The 17,067-nt window shown below is 41.7% G+C and overlaps 1 protein-coding gene across 4 annotated transcripts in view; it reads left to right on the plus strand.

Moving 5' to 3' along the window:
• Positions 1 to 17,067, plus strand: part of UHMK1 (U2AF homology motif kinase 1) — a 37,454-nt gene that overhangs the window by 7,920 nt on the left and 12,467 nt on the right. For all 4 annotated transcript variants that reach the window (XM_061584715.1, XM_061584731.1, XM_061584740.1 and 1 more), the window contains exons 4-7: positions 6,763 to 6,857; positions 8,256 to 8,332; positions 9,586 to 9,684; positions 14,454 to 14,542. In XM_061584715.1, coding sequence (XP_061440699.1) covers positions 6,763 to 6,857; positions 8,256 to 8,332; positions 9,586 to 9,684; positions 14,454 to 14,542 — 360 coding nt within the window. The remainder of the gene's footprint in view (positions 1 to 6,762; positions 6,858 to 8,255; positions 8,333 to 9,585; positions 9,685 to 14,453; positions 14,543 to 17,067) is intronic.

Here is a 17,067-nt window from a genome sequence, read left to right on the forward strand (position 1 = left end):
CCAAAGCTGTCTCTGTCCCGTAACCAGGCCTGAAACCAGACTAAAATGGATCCAGATAATCCGTTTCAATCTCTGGAGCTGGGCGGCCACCACATGCTCTATTACCTTGCCCAAAAATGGAATGTTGGAGACTGGACGATAATTTCCCATTATGGAGGGATCCAGGGAGGGCTTTTTCAACAAAGGCTGTACAACTGCCTCTTTTAGGCATGATGGAATTCTGCCTTGTTGTAAAGAGGCATTTACCACTCCCCTCACCCACTCGGCCAGTCCCCCTCTGGCACTTTTGATGAGCCAGGAAGGGCAAGGATCCAGCAGACATGGTGGTGGCTCTCGCCTCTCCAAGGATCTTGTCCACATCCTCGGGAATCCATTATTATTGGACAAGCAGGAGCCAAAGTTACATCCCCTGAGACTGTATCAATTTTAGCGTCCAAGTCAGAGTGAATCTGAGCGACTTTATCTGCAAAGTGCCGTGCAAATTCTTGACAGCGGGCTGTTGAGTGGTCTATATTACCCTCCTGGGGGTCAGAGTTTAAAAGACCCCTTCTAACTGGGGGCTTACCCACATGGGAGCATTTCTTCTTAGCAAATACACTGCTTTTACCATCATAATAGATTTGCAAGGTCCACACTTAGTGCCCAATGGTAGCTTCAAATCTGTTCTTTTCCATTCACACGTTCCTCTAAGATTAGTGTTGCTGTTTCCTTGTAGCCCCGCCCTCTAATTTTACATTTTTACTCCCTCCGGTTGCTCAGTTACTGGGTGCGTGTGCAAATATTTTTGACCTGTGCAGTATTTCCACTCCCTCCTGCCCCCACCGCTTCCTGAAGTTTGGTGGTTGAAAAGAAGTGGGGTCATTGCTGCCCCCTTTCTCCACGGCCCCTTGCTTTTTCTGAATTAATTTTTCCTGCTGGAAAACAAATATATCAATATTTAAAAAAAAACATCAATATAAACGATATTTTCTCAAAATACCAATACTTATATTTCTCAAAATATCAATATCCTTATTTTCTCAAAATATCAGTATTGATATTTTCTTTAAAATATTGACATTAATATTGATTTTTTTGAGGTGACTTTAAAAAAAATCCACTTGGATTTTTTCGGGGGGAAATCAGAAACCAGGCGCGGAGAGATGTTACTTCAAAATTCTCTCTGCAAAGATAGAGAATATGAGAAAGAATGATAAAATCCAGTGAATTCCCATCGCTTGTTGCAGGAGTGAAGGAAGTTTACTTGGGGAGAAAGAAGGGAGGGCTGCAGCAAACGGTGAAGGGGGAGGACAGAGCAGTCAGAAGTTACTGGATAAACCACCAAAAACAAAATGGAATTCATGGGAGAGTTAGTGGGCAGAGAAACGGGAGTAGCTGATAGTGACGATCCACCTGCCTACTAAAAACCATCAAAGCAAACTGTGTGAAAAGATGTGTGGAGCGGAATGGAGCCGTATTATTCTAAACATTTCGCATGATCAGCAGATTGGGTTAGTACAGATTTACAGGGGGGGAACTGCAGGATAGCTTCTGTTTACCAGTAACATCATGTGAACCATGCGAATTAAAAAGAGATGCGAGTAGCACCAAACACACACTAAATCAGCATGTAGATGAGCCCTCGATCTTGTCTATAGTGACTGGAAGTAGCTCTCCAGGGTTTCTGGCAGGAATCTTTCTCAGATCTCTACCAGAGATGCCAAAAATTAAACCTGGTACTTTTTGCATGCAGGCACACCACCACTGAGCTATAAGCCTTCCCTGTAATGCAGTGCCTTGCTATTAAGCTATAGTGTGCGCAATCCTCAATCCCCTCCATGAGTCATCTTGGAAGTCTCCTAGCCCAGTGACAGTAGCTGCTCAGTGTCCTTAACCAGGTATGTTGCGTCTTCTTTCAAGGGAGAGATAGGAATCGTAGGTCTGGGAAGTATCAGAAGATCATCAAATCCACTCCCTTTACTAAGGGAGGATCCTCCACTTCCCAGGCCACCATCCACACAATCCAGATCACAATGTATTGCTGAACAGTCTGCACTACCTCTAGGGTACTTGCAGTACAAATAATGCTAAGTGTAATAAGCAAGCGAGCTAAGCTGTACATTTACAGTGGAAAGATGAGGGAATAAGAAATCAACCCACCAGGGTAACTAGTAGCTAGCTAATCTGTCCCCAATACAGCAAATGAAGCATAAATTTTAACTTATTTGCTTGTCCAACTTGGAAAAGCCTAGAGCATTTTGCCTTATACACGCATTTTTGTATGCACTTTTGTCTTCTATATGTATTTTTACAGAGAGGTTTCCTCTAAAATAATGCATTTTGTATATTATTTTTGCTAATATATGCATTTTTAGGGACACTTTAACCTAATGTAAAGGTGTCCCCGTGTGACATCCTTCCCCAGCACCACCAGTGAAGCTCTCACTTGTGGCTACCAGCAGACAGGAACGTCAGGTTTTCTTCTTACCCTTTTCAGCTCTAGCACAGATTCAACAAATCCCACTGCTAGGCAGCACCACCAGTCACTTTCTGTAACCCAAACTCCCAGAGACTTTGCCTAAGTCTCTCTATAGCTTGTTACTTTGTGACTGTGTGCCTATGCTGTTCCCAACCCCCTTGTATCTTTATATTTAAAGCGTACAACTCTGGGTTGCTCTGGATACGTGACTTGTTACAATCTCTCCCTTCACCGCTGCCACCATTAGATACAGTTTCTGTTCATCCTTGGTAATTACCTTGCCCTCCCTTCTGGTCTGTATATTTCCCCAGCCAAGGATCAGGCCTTTGGAAAACCAAATAAGTATTTATTTACTAACAACAGGAAATAACAAGATTACTTAAGGAATGTTTCACAAGCGTATGGTTTCATCTATATTCTGTTAGGTACTTAACTTTTTACTAATTGCCTCAGAACTCCGACTCACTCTCAACAACCCCACCTCCAAATACCACCTCAACCTTTCTCTCCACCTCTCAATTCACCACCCCAACCACCTTCTAAACACCTCCTAGATTCAACTGTCATTCTTCCATTTATACTCCCAGCCATTCAAACGCTCAGCCAATCATCCAGCATTCTGCTGCTCATGTACTCCCCCCTCCTCTTTCACTCCACTTACCATATGTCTTCTATATAAACAGCACTTACCATATTTACACTATAAGCAGGAACATCACACCCCGCACTTGTAGTGAGAGTCATTTCCGACTCTTAGGGTGATGTCTTGTGATATTTACTAGGCAGACCGTATATATGAGGTGGGATTGCCAGTTCCTTCCCCGGCCTTTCCCTACCCCCCAGCATATGCCAAGTACTCATTTTACCGACCACGGATGGATGGAAGGCTGAGTGGACCTCGACCCCTTTTACCGGAGATTTGACTTCCTCCTTCCTTTGGAATCGAACTCCAGCTGTGAGCAGAGCTTTGGCTGCATTACCACCGCTTACCTCTCTGCGCCACGGAGGGTCTACTTTAACCTAGTATATATGTATTTTTGTACTTGACTGGACAACTGTATTCAAAAATTTGAAGATGTGCAAGTTTTGAAGGAAGGCTGTGTTTCAGTTCTCATATTGCTTTTGTTACAAACTCCCATGTCAACCCCTCCCTACTCCAGGGCAATTGATCTTGGCCATACACAACCCACACCTCCTGTACCAGGGCTGAGTTAAGCCAAATGCCAACCCTGTAAGGTAGGTAGACTGTCACTGGGCCAAGAAAAAATCCAAAGTATCAGAGAAAATAGACCTGCCAAATATTCCAAGGGACAAGAACCAAACTATTTGTCCTGGAGCCTAAGGTAAAAAGACCCAGTTATACAGCAGCTTGTGGCTAAATAGCTAAAACATTGGATTCAGAGCCAAAACTCCCCTGCAATAAACACACACTGGTACATAAGAGGTAGCTTTTATTTAAAATAAAAATATAAGTGTAGAAACATAGCAGCAAAACAATTCCCTAAACCAAACACCCAGAAGATGAAAGTCAAAATACCGAGAGTTCAGATCATAGGCTAAAATAACAAATATGTCTAATCTATTCTATACTCACAAACCGTAGAAAGCTAGGTAGAGTGACTTCATGGTTCCAACTCTCCCCAGAGTTGCATAGCCTGGATAACATCAGGAACAAGTCAATAGCATTGAGCATTTAGACCAAAGTCTTAAGTCTCCTTTTATGAGAAAAAGCCCAGCAACAGCCAGGAATTAATTAGCCAATCAGAGGGCTTCATAATGATGAGCTCTTCTAGAGCCTTTGTGCCTAACCGTCATGCAGTTCCTTTCACCTTCCCAGGTCTGTGGCCTTGAGGTGCCAGCCTCAGGATGCTAAGCAGGTGTTCTCACTGCCTGCTTAATTAACTGGATTCAGCCGTGGGAACTGACAGTCTCCCAGCCTATTGGAGGCCCCAATCCAGGCAAGATGTTTCCCTCACAATACATTGCCACAGAGCCATGTTTGTTAGGCAAAACCAGACCTTCTTTACGGTTTCAGAAAGTGCCAGCTAGGTAGGGTCACGTTTAAATGTAACTAAATCAATTTTCTCCCTCATCCCCCATATAAATGAATCAATAAAAATAATTTTAATCGGCTAACAAGTGTCCCTGGTCAACCAGTCAACAGATTATTACTATTAAAAATAAGTTACTTTGAAACCAAATACGTATTAAAAACTCTTAAGAGGGGCCATTCCCCCTGTTGTGTGAGGGGAATAATGCCTCTCCAAATATGATGCCTGCTATTTGTTATCTGGGATAAAGCAAAAAAAGCTCATTGGTAGAACACCTTCTTTTGGCTGTGTGCCGAACCAGCCTGTTAAAGAGTTGGTGCGTCCTGGTCCAAAGCTGCTTTAAAAAGTGAGACTGCAAAAGGGAGGATCCATAGCTCAGTGGCAGAATGCATGCTTTGCGTACAGGCATTCTCAGATCCAATCCCTGGGATCTCCAATTAGAAAGAATCAGGTAGCAGGTGATGGGAAAGGTCCTTCTCTGCCAGAGACCTTGGAGAGGTGCTACCAGTCACAATAGATAATGCTGGATGTTGCAGACACTTGCTAACGCTGGACTAGATAGACCATTTGTCAGAGCTTGGAAAAGTTACTTTTTTAAACTACAACTCCCATCAGCCCCAGCCAGCATGGCCACTGGATTCGGGTTAATGGGAGTTGTAGTTCAAAAAAGTAACAACTTTTCCATGCTCTGCCATTTGTCTACTTTGGCCTAAGGTAGCTTCAGATACAGTAGGGCCTCGCTTATACGGTGGGTTCCGTTCCGGATCCCTGCCGTAAAGCGGAACCCCATTGAGTTTAATAGGGTGCGTCGCGTGAAAATGCCGCAGAAGCAGCTTTAAAATTGAAAACGAAAGCCGCCGCATTAGCGGAACGCCGGGAAGCGGAGCGCCTGGAAGCGGGGCCCTACTGTATCTACCTAAGATGAAGCAACTGGTATTATTCTCACTTTAGAATTGTTGCTTTAACACACATGCAAATCCATGCAGATTTGATTGATTTACTCACTTGACGCTTGTACAGTGATTTAGGGGGAGGGCCATATCTCAATGGCAGAGCATTGGCTCAGTATGCAGAAGGTCCCGTTCAATTCCTCGTATCTCCAGGTAGTGCTGAGAGAGACTCCTGCCTGGAATCCTGGAGAGCCTCTGCCAGTCAGTGTAGACAGTATTGAGCTAGATCAGGGATTCCCAAACTGTAGTCTGAGAGCTTCAGTCAGGTGGTCTACAGCATATCCACATTAAATCTTCATACTGATTTTTAATTGTATGTTATTGTTTCCTTTACACTCTGAATCCGATGGAGTGCAAATTGTAATACACTAAAATACAATATAAGAAAGGAGAGAAGCAATAAAAATACAATTAAAAATCGTGCAGCATCTAACACAGGACATTACAATGGCTACAACAGGCAGAAAGATCATTCAGTGATCCACCAAGACCATCAGCAATTTTCAAATAGTCCCTGGGGGGAAACGTTTGGGAACCACTGAGCTAGACAGACCAATGGTCTGATTCAGCATAAGCCACTGTCCTGGGTTCCTATGTTGTGGTGCTTTATGTTGTGGTTCTTCTCCCTCTCTCATAATACTAGAACTCGTGGACATTCAAAGAAGCTGAATGTTGGAAGATTCAGGACAGACAAAAGGAAGTACTTCTTTACTCAGCGCATAGTTAAACTATGGAATTTGCTCCCACAAGATGCAGTAATGGCCACCAGCTTGGATGGCTTTAAAAGAAGATTAGACAAATTCATGGAGGACAGGGCTATCAGTGGCTACTAGCTGTGATGGCTGTGCTGTGCCACCCTAGTCAGAGGCAGCATGCTTCTGAAAACCAGTTGCCGGAAGCCTCAGGAGGGGAGAGTGTTCTTGCACTCGGGTCCTGCTTGCGGGCTTCCCCCAGGCACCTGGTTGGCCACTGTGAGAACAGGATGCTGGACTAGATGGGCCACTGGCCTGATCCAGCAGGCTCTTCTTATGTTCTTATGTTCACAGGCTGACCTGGAGGCTCTTGTCACTGAAAGCATAGAGGTGGCTGAAGAGAATGGAGGCAGCTCATTTTAGGAACTGACAAAATAAACTTAAATGCTACAATTTTATTTGCTTCAATACTGAGCACATGAAGGAATAGGAATTGTTGAACGATTTACTGATATTATCCTAATGAGGAGATTGGGGGTTAACAGCAGTAGCCAGTTCTGCTAGTTATTTTTTTCCTTCTGAGAAGTTTTTCTTTTCTTCCTCCTTTCTAGGCAAATAATTCTGCCATTATTGATCACATTTTTGCAAGCAAAAGTATGGTAAATTCTGCCATCCCAGCCTATCATCTTAGAGACCTCCTGAAAAGGTATGCTGTCCCTGTTAGTTTGAAAGGAGGCTAGCTTATGAAATGTTTTCCTCTGGATTATGTCCTGCAGTTCTAGCCCAGCCCTATAAATGCAGTTCAGCAAAGGATGAGTGGAATTGTTGTTTGAAATGGAAAGAATTTTAAAAAAACCACACTGTTACTGTTGTAATGCCTTTATGAACACGTAAGGTGTGGCCTTTCTTTGAATACTGTATACAATTCTGGTCATTATGTTATGATGATAATGGTACCAACCAAAATGGGCAGTTTTAAAGAAGTATTCCAGTTGTTTTTTTAAAAAAATCCAAGTAAAGTTTTGAATTTGTTTCAATAAGAGATTTTAGCCACATTAAGGGTCCAGTCCTAAACATGCTTACATGGGAGTAAATTCTGTTGAACCCAATAGGACTTTTGAGTAGACGTGCATAGGATTATATAGTAAGTACAGTTGATTGAATCTTTCTTCATCTATATCACTTCAGCTACTTTTGACTACTAGAAAAACATTTGAGATATTTATACAGCAAGAGAAATTAACATGGCATATATCAACAAGTCATGCACCACCATTATCCCAGTCTGCGTCTGTGTTAGAATTGCTTTTTAATATTTTTTTAATATGTTTTTAACCCTTTTTAAAAGATGTTTTTATAGTGTTTTTAGCGTTTCTGTTTGCCACCCTGGGCCCTGCTGGGAGGAAGGGCGGGATATAAATCAAATAATAAATAAATAAATAAAATAATTATTATAGTTCCAACACAGGCATTTTCCTATGTTCCCTGTAAATACTGAAATTACCAGGGCATGGTTCCCTGTGGCAAGATTACTATTTTTCTAGAAAGAAACGTCATCAGAGTATCCAGTGTGGAGGTATCCACATAACTGATAAAAGGCACTCCTGCTTCACTCCATTACTTGGAGAGTCTAATAATAAAGCCTAATCCAGATTTATATTCCAGTTGCAAAATTCCACTAGAGAGAGTGTGCCCCTGTCTAGACTAGGCAAACCCACCTTCTCCTGGATTTCCCGCTGTTGTCATGAGATGGAAAGAGAGAAATGTAAGGGGTTTTTTCATTGTCTTTACCACTCACTCCTAATCCCCCAAAAGATAACTGAAATACACCCAATTTACGAACAGGGCTATAACAACAAAGGATCCATTCATAGTTTTTATCTTAGTTGGTCAAGGAGTCTGTTGTATTATTAATGTTATTATTATGGGATCCCTGATTTTAACAGTTTTAGGGCCCAAATGGAGCACTCCCAAGATTGTGTTAAGGTCCAGCAAACTATTGTCTGGTCCATCAAGGTTTGGAGCTGTGATTGTGTGTTTTTCAAAAATATTCTGCAGACTTGCAGAACTACATTATAAAATAAAGAATGCTTTTGCTTTCCAGCATGCTTCATGTTGACCAAGAGGAAAGAGCTACTGCTGCAAAAGCCCTGTGCAGCCCCTTCTTCAGCATTCCATTTGGTAGGGCATGTAATACCTTGTGTTTTTGTAGCCACAAATAATTCTTGCTAAAGCAGCCCTGACCCTTCATTCGCTTTTTTTTTTTTACATTTTCTATCTGTTCTCTGCATCAGTTTAAGCTGGTTAACAACTGGCAATTTAAAAACAAATCTTTACCCTTAAGGGGGGTCTCTAACCATGGGCTTATCCACATGGGAGCATTACTTCATATTAAAGATGTTTTTACCTCCGTTTTCTATCTGCACAGTCCACAGTAAGGGCTCAATGCCAACTGCAAACATGGCGTTTTCTATTTACACTGGAGGGGAAGGATCAATCATGCAGTTTCTTAATGACCTCAGCCTCTAATTTAACATTTCCACTCCCTCTAGTTTCCTGGCAACCAAGCATGCTCAGTTTGTTCTACCAGTTAGTTTCATTATTTTTAAAAAGCAACCCAGAAGTGTGATTGTATTTTCACTGGTACAATGCAGCTGAAATAGAAATCTTTGTTTGAGCAGTGTTATGCTTTTGCACACAAAGGGAAAAGAAAATAAAGGCACTGTTTGCAGCAATTTTTAAAAGCCTGCAGAACTGGAGAGAGCAGCCAGAAGTTACTCTTCAGACCTCAGAAAATGAAATGAAAGTAAGGAGGAGGAGGGAGTGGGCATGGAGAGGGGAACGATTGACACACCCACCTAAAAGCATTGGAGCAAAGCATCTGCAAGCCTTAGAGGTATGCAGTGAAGATGTTTTTCCCTTCCCTTTTTAGATTATCAGAGGATTGGGTTAGTATGGATTTACATGGGGGAAACTGTGTGATAGCTTCTGTTTGCCAGTAAGCTCATGTGAACCATTAGAATTAAAAGGGGCTGTGAGTAGCACCAGACACAGAGAAGCCCCCATGTAGATGAGCCCCATGTTGTGGATTCTTAAGGGTAAATTTTCATTTAACACTTACTTTCTTCACACATCTCCAGTGTGAACAGTTTTAAATATCTGAATCAAGTCTGGGTGATCCCACCTCACCTAAACTTCATTGATGTCTGAACACAACATCACAGGATCTCTCTAGATGAGAGTTACAGTGATGTTGTATGTGGTGCAGCAAGATAAAACTAGACCTTTAATACTGTTTGGGGATAGGGTTCGGTAAGTTCTAGTAACTCTTGGCTACCAATTCAGATCAAATAATAAATAAATAAAATAAATAAATCTCTGATTTCCTTTTGATATAGAGATGACTTTTGTCATTTATATGCTGTTTTAAACAGCTCCCCATATTGAAGACCTGGTGATGCTTCCAACCCCAGTGCTAAGATTGCTAAATATTTTGAGCGACACTTCCCTTCAAAATGAAGAAGAATTTGAAGGTTAGTACACTATCCATTTTAATGTAGTTCCTTATTCTAAAGTACACTACAGAATATACTAGGAGGGTGTCTTGAGATGCTTACGCAGTGGGAAAGATTATTGTTTCAAGATTTCCCTGTTCCAGGAAACAGGAAAATTCTCTTGCTTCAAACTAGGGGAGATCCAAATTTAGAGTGAGCTAATAATGTTCAAGCAAGAATGTTTAAAGAATTATCACATAACAAAATAGGTACTTTAGCAATATATTAATTGATTGGTCTCTTGAAGAGACCCTCCATAGGGTAGAACTAGATGTTACAGAGAGAAAACGACAGTTGGTTGCTATAACCCTTCTATGCAGTCTGAGTGTGGTAGCTGGTTACATTTTGTCTGCATTTTTATTTATTTATTTTATTTATTTAAACTATTTCTATCCTGCCCTTCTACCCTACAACAGGGCACTCAGGGCGACTTACAATAAAATCGAACATGTACATAATAAAATTGTACACAATAAAGATCACAAAAACATTAAAATAAAATACATAAAGTGCAGTTAAAATACATAAAATACAATATGTATGTGTGTGTATATATATATATATATACACACACATATTGTATATATTGTATATATATATACACATACATATATATAGGGAGTGGTACTGAAGGGACTACAGAGGTAAAAATTAACATGGAAGGCATAAAGTCAGTGTCAAGCTCTATTCTCAGTCCCTCCCAAAGGCTCTCCAGAACAAGAACGTTTTCAGAAGTCTCCAGAGAACCATCAGGGAGGGAGCACAGTGGGCTTCTTGGGGTAGGTATTCCAAAGCTTGGGGGCCACAACTGAAAAGGCTGTCTCCCGTGTGCCTGTCAGTCTAACGCAGCCTTTCCCAACCAGTGTGCCTCCAGATGTTGTTGGACCACAACTCCCATCAGCCTCAGCCAGCATTGCCAATGGTCAGGAAAGATGGGAATTGTAGTCCAACAGCATCTGGAGGCACACTGGTTGAGAAAGGCTGGTCTAACGTCTTTCACTCCAGGCACGCAGAGGAGACAGAGACTTCTGTGCTCTGCTTTACATATTTTTGACTTCTGCGATAGCCTCTAGCTGATGCAGTTGTTAAATGAAACTTGAATCTAGTAAAACCATCAATCAAGTTTGAGTTTGATGGAACATGTATCTCAGTAAATGTGATTAGGATTGTATTGCAAAGCAATTAATCATTATGAAAAAAATACAAAGTACCTCATTTTTGGAAGGTTGTAGTGTGATCTTATATATAATAGTGGATTTTTGGTAATATTAGAGAACTAATCAATAAAACATTAATTTGTAAGAAATCCAAGTATATAGTATATTTTCTTGATGCAAAGAAAGCCTTCAGCCATGTTGAATGCTACTAGTTATTTCAAACATTAATGGTATTCAGTTTTGTGCTCCATTCTGGAAACTAGCCATTTGTTGATCTTTTTCCAAAGTCAAAGTCAAATTTGGATCATCAGCTAGGGCAAGGCTATTGTCAGAGAGACACAAATGAAGTATCTAATTAAAGTTCACTAATACGCTAAAAAAAAAGTTGCGGTTTAAGAATGTACCTGTAGCTAACAGATATTTCTATCAAACTTTAAAAAGCAGGGAAATTGAGCAGCTATAGTGAATGCACCAGGGGAGCAGGAGACCTGAACTCCTCTCTGAGATATTGCACTGCCCTACAAATTGGTCAAAATGCAAACACCATTTGGGTTGGTCTTTCACAGTCCTGTGTAGCTTGGAAGAATTTGGTAGCACAAGCCTCTGAGCATATGGGGAGTGGTATCTTGTTTCTGTTATTTGGGTTGACTGCAGGCATTGCCAGCATCTGCTCCTTGCCCACAATACTGGGATGGGGGGGGGAACTCATAGCTTTGATGCTGCTAGGGCTGGACTTTGGGGCTGAAGTCCAGGGCCCCAGGGACAGCCAAAAAGATGAACCAGAGACCGGCAAATTATGACAACAGCAAACAGGCCTGTGTTAGTACCTGGGCTGATATAGGCATGCCAAGGCCCACCAGAGTTGACACTGGTTGCTACACCACTCTTTCTTTTCAGACATGTTATAGTTGGGGCTAGTCAGGCAAGTATATGCTTATAGATGCTCATTTTATTATTTTTACTTTAAAATGTATTACCTTTTCTACAACAAAATGGTGCTTATTTCCAAGTAAATGTGCTCAGCATCAGGGCAGCATAATCAAGCCCCATTTTATTCCTGCAATCACGATGGTGCTATGATTTAGGTGAATTTGAAATGTGGAATTGCATGTGATGTATTCCTTTTTTTTTAATTGGTGTTGGCAAACTTTTTCAATTTTTTTGCTGTGTAGAAGCAGTTGTAAAGCATGGAATGGTGGGGGGGTGAGAAGGGAAATGTTAATTGGGTGCATCACATGTGAAATAACACATATGGCTGCCTAAAGGCGGGGGGCTCTCAAAAGGCCTTTAAGTCCAGGCTTTAAAATTCCATAGCTGCAGCATTGAATAGGGGGTGGGGGGGTGGGGGTGGCAGCACACACATGGAGGTGTGGGGTAGCCTTAGGGGAAAAAAGATCCATCTGCTTCAATGGGAGCTCTTTCCTTGAGCCCAGTTACTACACAGGAGGCAATTTTTGAGGAGGCCTGAATGTGCTGGCGGTGTTAACCCTTCCCTTTCCAGCTACTATCCCCCAAACTGGGCATAGTTTAAAAAGGTAAAGGTGTCCCCACACTTGTAGTGCGAGTCGTTTCCGACTCTTAGGGTGATGTCTTGCGACGTTTACTAGGCAGACCGTATATTTGGGGTGGGATTGCCAGTTCCGTCCCCGGCCTTTCTTTACCCCCCAGCATATGCTGGGTACTCACTTTACCGACCACGGATGGATGGAAGGCTGAGTGGACCTCGACTCCTTTTACCGGAGATTCGACTTCCTCCTTCCGTTGGAATCGACCTCCGGCCGTGAGCAGAGCTTCGGCTGCGTTTCCGCTGCTGCTTAGGAAAAAAGATTCATATGAAGAGGATGAGGAGGTTGTATGCCTGATTGCTACATGGGAAGGTAGGGCCAAAGAGGTGAGGCTTTCACCTAGATCCAAAGGTGCCATAACTGCCTCTTGCCCATGGGCTAGTGGTTCCCCACCCTAGGGAAACAAGCCATCTTCCAGGCTTATTTTCCTAAACTATTTTGAAGATTGAACTAACTCCTGTTTTTTTGTTTTTTAAAAAAGGTCCCAAGTCCTAGTAATTTTCAATAGAATAAGATTATTGGGATTAGTGGTACTAGTGGCAACTTTTAATTCTTCTTAGTACAGCTAATGCTGACTATGCCTATTTTGTTCTTGTTTCCCTTTTAAGACCACTATTATATGCCAGTTACTTAAGAACTGAGTAAAAATGCATAGGATCAAGTTGCTAGTCTGTTTGTCATCCTGAAGTGGCAAGGCTGAGAATGTGCTCATGGTCAAGCCTATGCACAATTGCTTGTCTGGAGAAATTGTATTCCCCGGAGCTCTAAAATGGGACTTGCTGATCAAAAATGTGAACACAGCGTGCTGCTCCTTAAAAATTGCAAATGAAACAAGAATTATCTGTGATGGACTCAGTAGATGACCAGGGATTTATCTCCAAGGTTCCATGCTCCTCATCTGTAAAATAGAGTATTAATTGTTTGCCTTTGGTCAGTTCTTTGTCCAGCTCTGCAGATGCTTTTGCGTGTTTGGGGTAGGGGGTTAATGTTTGAATTCCTTATTCTAAAGTCAGATTTGTGCTCATATATGAAGGTCATCCCAGTGTACAGCTCCTAAAATGCAGTAGGTAATTGGCTGTGCCCCTTGTGTCGCCATTTTGGGTTTTATTCTAGTTGATAGATCTTTGGGTTCTAGTAAAAACACAAAGCAGATGATGAAGCTGAGTTCTGCCTGCCCCTGATGTATGGAATACTTCCTAAAAGTGGTGGTGAGTAGAGTTTATGTGCAGAGACTCAGATTTACACATTTTTTTTCTACAAGCCCTTCTCAATGCTATGTAGAAGGGGGAGGGGCAGGATGGAACAGGTTGCACTTGCTTAGTGTAAAGAAAAGGCACTCCGCATGTGCTCAGGGGCAGTTTTACTATATTCTAGCTGACTAATAAGATATTTATAGATCCTCCGTGGCGCAGAGCGGTAAGCAGCGGTAACGCAGCCGAAGCTCTGCTCACGGCCGGAGTTCGATTCCAACAGAAGGAGGAAGTCGAATCTCCGGTAAAAGGGGTTGAGGTCCACTCAGCCTTCCATCCATCCATGGTCGGTAAAATGAGTACCCGGTATATGCTGGGGGGTAAAGAAAGGCCGGGGAAGGAGCTGGCAAGCCCACCCCATATACGGTCTGCCTAGTAAACGTCGCAAGACGTCACCCTAAGAGTTGGAAACAACTCGCAGTATAAGTGCGGGGACACCTTTACCCTTTTAATAAAATATTTATGACCAAACCTGCACATAATTTGTTGGTACCTATATATTATTTGAAACATGTATTTTGTGGTACATTTTATGTATTTATTAATTACATTTTATTCCTTGCCCTTCCCTCAAGGAGCTTAGATAAGTGGTTCAGTTTTGCCTTTTTTTAGTTGCTGAGACTAAGACAGAATGACTTGCCAAAGGCCACCTAAGAAGCTTCATAGGTGAGCAGATCTTTTGAACATGGAGTTCTTGGGTCCACTCGCAACAGTCTATCCAGAATGCTACACTGGGTCTTTGGCATGTGTTTTCAGTTGTCTTTCTAATTCCACAGATATAGTGGATGACATAAGAGAAGAATGTTGCAAATATGGAGAGATAATATCCCTGTTTGTTCCAAAGGAGAATCCTGGCAAAGGCCATGTGAGTACATGAGCATTTGAGAAGTGTGTCTGTGTGTATGCTTCAACTTTGTTGTTTTGATCTTGCACTGACCTTTAATTTTACAATTACTCTGAGTGATATGCACGCTCAACCTTCAGAGCTCATATCTCCATGTAGAACTTTTGTGTCCTAGCATGGTGAGCATTAAATGAATCCTAAGGGGGAGAGGGACATAAACTTTGAAGTAACGATTGATGAAGTGTTGTGCACAGTAACGGAAACTGAGGCAACACTTCTAATGGGGCCCAGTAATAGTCTTCACAAAAATGTAGAGAGGTAGCCAGACCATAAATAACATGGTCTTTGATGTCTATATACTAATGCCCAGAGTATGGGAAACAAACAGGATGAACTTGAACTCTTAATACAGGAGGGTAAATAGGACTTGATAGGTATAGCTGAATCTTGGTGGGATGACTCCCATGACTGGAATACAGCAATTGAAGGATATAACTGGTTCAAAAAGAACAGAAGGAATAGAAATATATAAAAATATATATCCCTGCACAGAAATACAGGAGGATGAGTTTGGCAGCTCCACCAAGAGTATCTGGATTAAAATAAGTGGGGCAAGTAATAAAAGGAACATGGTCATTGGAGTCAACTACCGATCACCCAACCAAGGAGAAGACAAGGATGAAACTTTTACAAAGCAAATTACCAATGTTTTGAGGAGACATGTAACGGGGGACTTCAATTACCCCAAATATCTGTTGGGAGACAAATTCTGCCAAACACGGCTCCGCCAAGAAATTCCTGTCTTGTGGTGAAGATAACTTTCTCCTACAGAATGTGGAGGAAGCAACTAGAGGATCAGCTATCCTTGACTTGATTCTAACCAATAGAGTTGGCTTAGACTGCAGTCTAGTATGTATCTACTCAGAAGTAAGCTACATTGGGGTCAATGGGACTTACTCCCAGATAAGTGTATATTAGATTGTAGCCTTAGAGGAGGAAGTGGCAGTTATGAGAACTCTGGGGGGAAGTGACCATGTTATACTTGAGTTCTTGTTGTTAAAGGAAGCAAAAGCTGAGTATAGTCATATGTGTATCCTGGAAGCTAATTTTAATAAACTCAGAACAAGGATGAGCAAGGTCCCATGGCAAGCAACCCTAATGAGAAAGGGAGTCCAAGATGAGTGGAAATTTCTAAAAAATGAAATTCTAAAGGTACAATTGCAAACAGTTCCAACAAGGAAAAAAGATGGAAGACAGCTGAAGAAGCCAATATGACTTCACAAAAAGCTTAGAGATAACTTGAAAACAAAAAAGGACATGTGGAAAGCAGAAAGTACAGACAGGTAGCACAGAATTACAGGGATGGTGTCAGGAAAGCTAAAGCTGAGAATGAGCTGAGGTTAGCAAGAGATGCCAAAAGCAACAATAAAGCTTTCTTCAGGTATGTCCATAGTGTAAGACAGAGGAAAAGAATGGTGGTACAGCTACTCAATGAGGATGGCAAAATGATAACAGATGACTCTGGGCTTATCCACATGGGAGCATAACTTCATGCCAAAGACGCTGTTTTTACCTCCATTTTCTGTTTGCACCGTCCTCAGTAAGTGCTCAATGCCAGCTGCAAAGACGGTGTTTTCTATTCATACTGGAGGGAAGGATCCATCACACAGCTTCCCAAAGACCTCACCCTCTAACATTTCCACTCCCTCTGGTTCCTTGGCAACTGAGCATGCTCAGTTTGTTCTACCAGTAAGTTTCATTTAAAAACAAAAAAACCTGGAAGTGTGATTATTTGTATTTTCACTGGTGCAATGCAGCTGAAATACAAATCTTTGTTTGAACAGTGTTATGTTTTTGTGCACACTTTAGGGGGAAAAGAAAAATAAAGCACTGTTTGCAGCAACATAAAAAAGGCTTACAAAACAGGAGACAGCAGCCAGAAGTTTCTCTTCAGCCCACAGAAAATGAAATGAACAAAGGGAGGAGGAGGGAGTGGGTGTGGAGAGGGGAACAATTGACACACCCACCTAAAAGCATAAGAGCACAGCATCTACAAACATGAGAGATGTGGAGTGAAGCCATTTTTCCTTCCCTTTTCGGATGATCAGAGGATTGGGTTAGTACAGATTTACTGGGGGGAAACTGTGTGATAGCTTCTGTTTGCCAGTAACATCATGTGAACCATGAGAATTAAAAGGGGCTGTGTGTAGCACCAAACGCACAGTAAACTCCTATGTAGATGAGCCCAAAGAAAAGGCAGATGTGCTCAATTCCTACTTTGGCTCAGTCTTCTCCCAAAAGAGAGTCGATGACCCTCCTGGAAAATGTGAAGCTGAAGGAGCAGGATTGCAGCTTGGGATTGAAAGACAAATGGTCAATTTATTTATTTTATTTATTTATTTATATCCTGCCCTTCATCCAAGAAGGAGCCCAGGGCGGCAAACAAAAACTCTAAAAGCACTTTAAAATATATTAAAACAAAACATCTTTAAAACCTCTTTTTAAAAACAACTTTTAAAACATCTTTAAAAGCAATTCCAACACAG

Source organism: Rhineura floridana, chromosome 1 (genome assembly GCF_030035675.1).
Source record: "Rhineura floridana isolate rRhiFlo1 chromosome 1, rRhiFlo1.hap2, whole genome shotgun sequence".
NCBI lineage: Eukaryota > Metazoa > Chordata > Lepidosauria > Squamata > Rhineuridae > Rhineura > Rhineura floridana.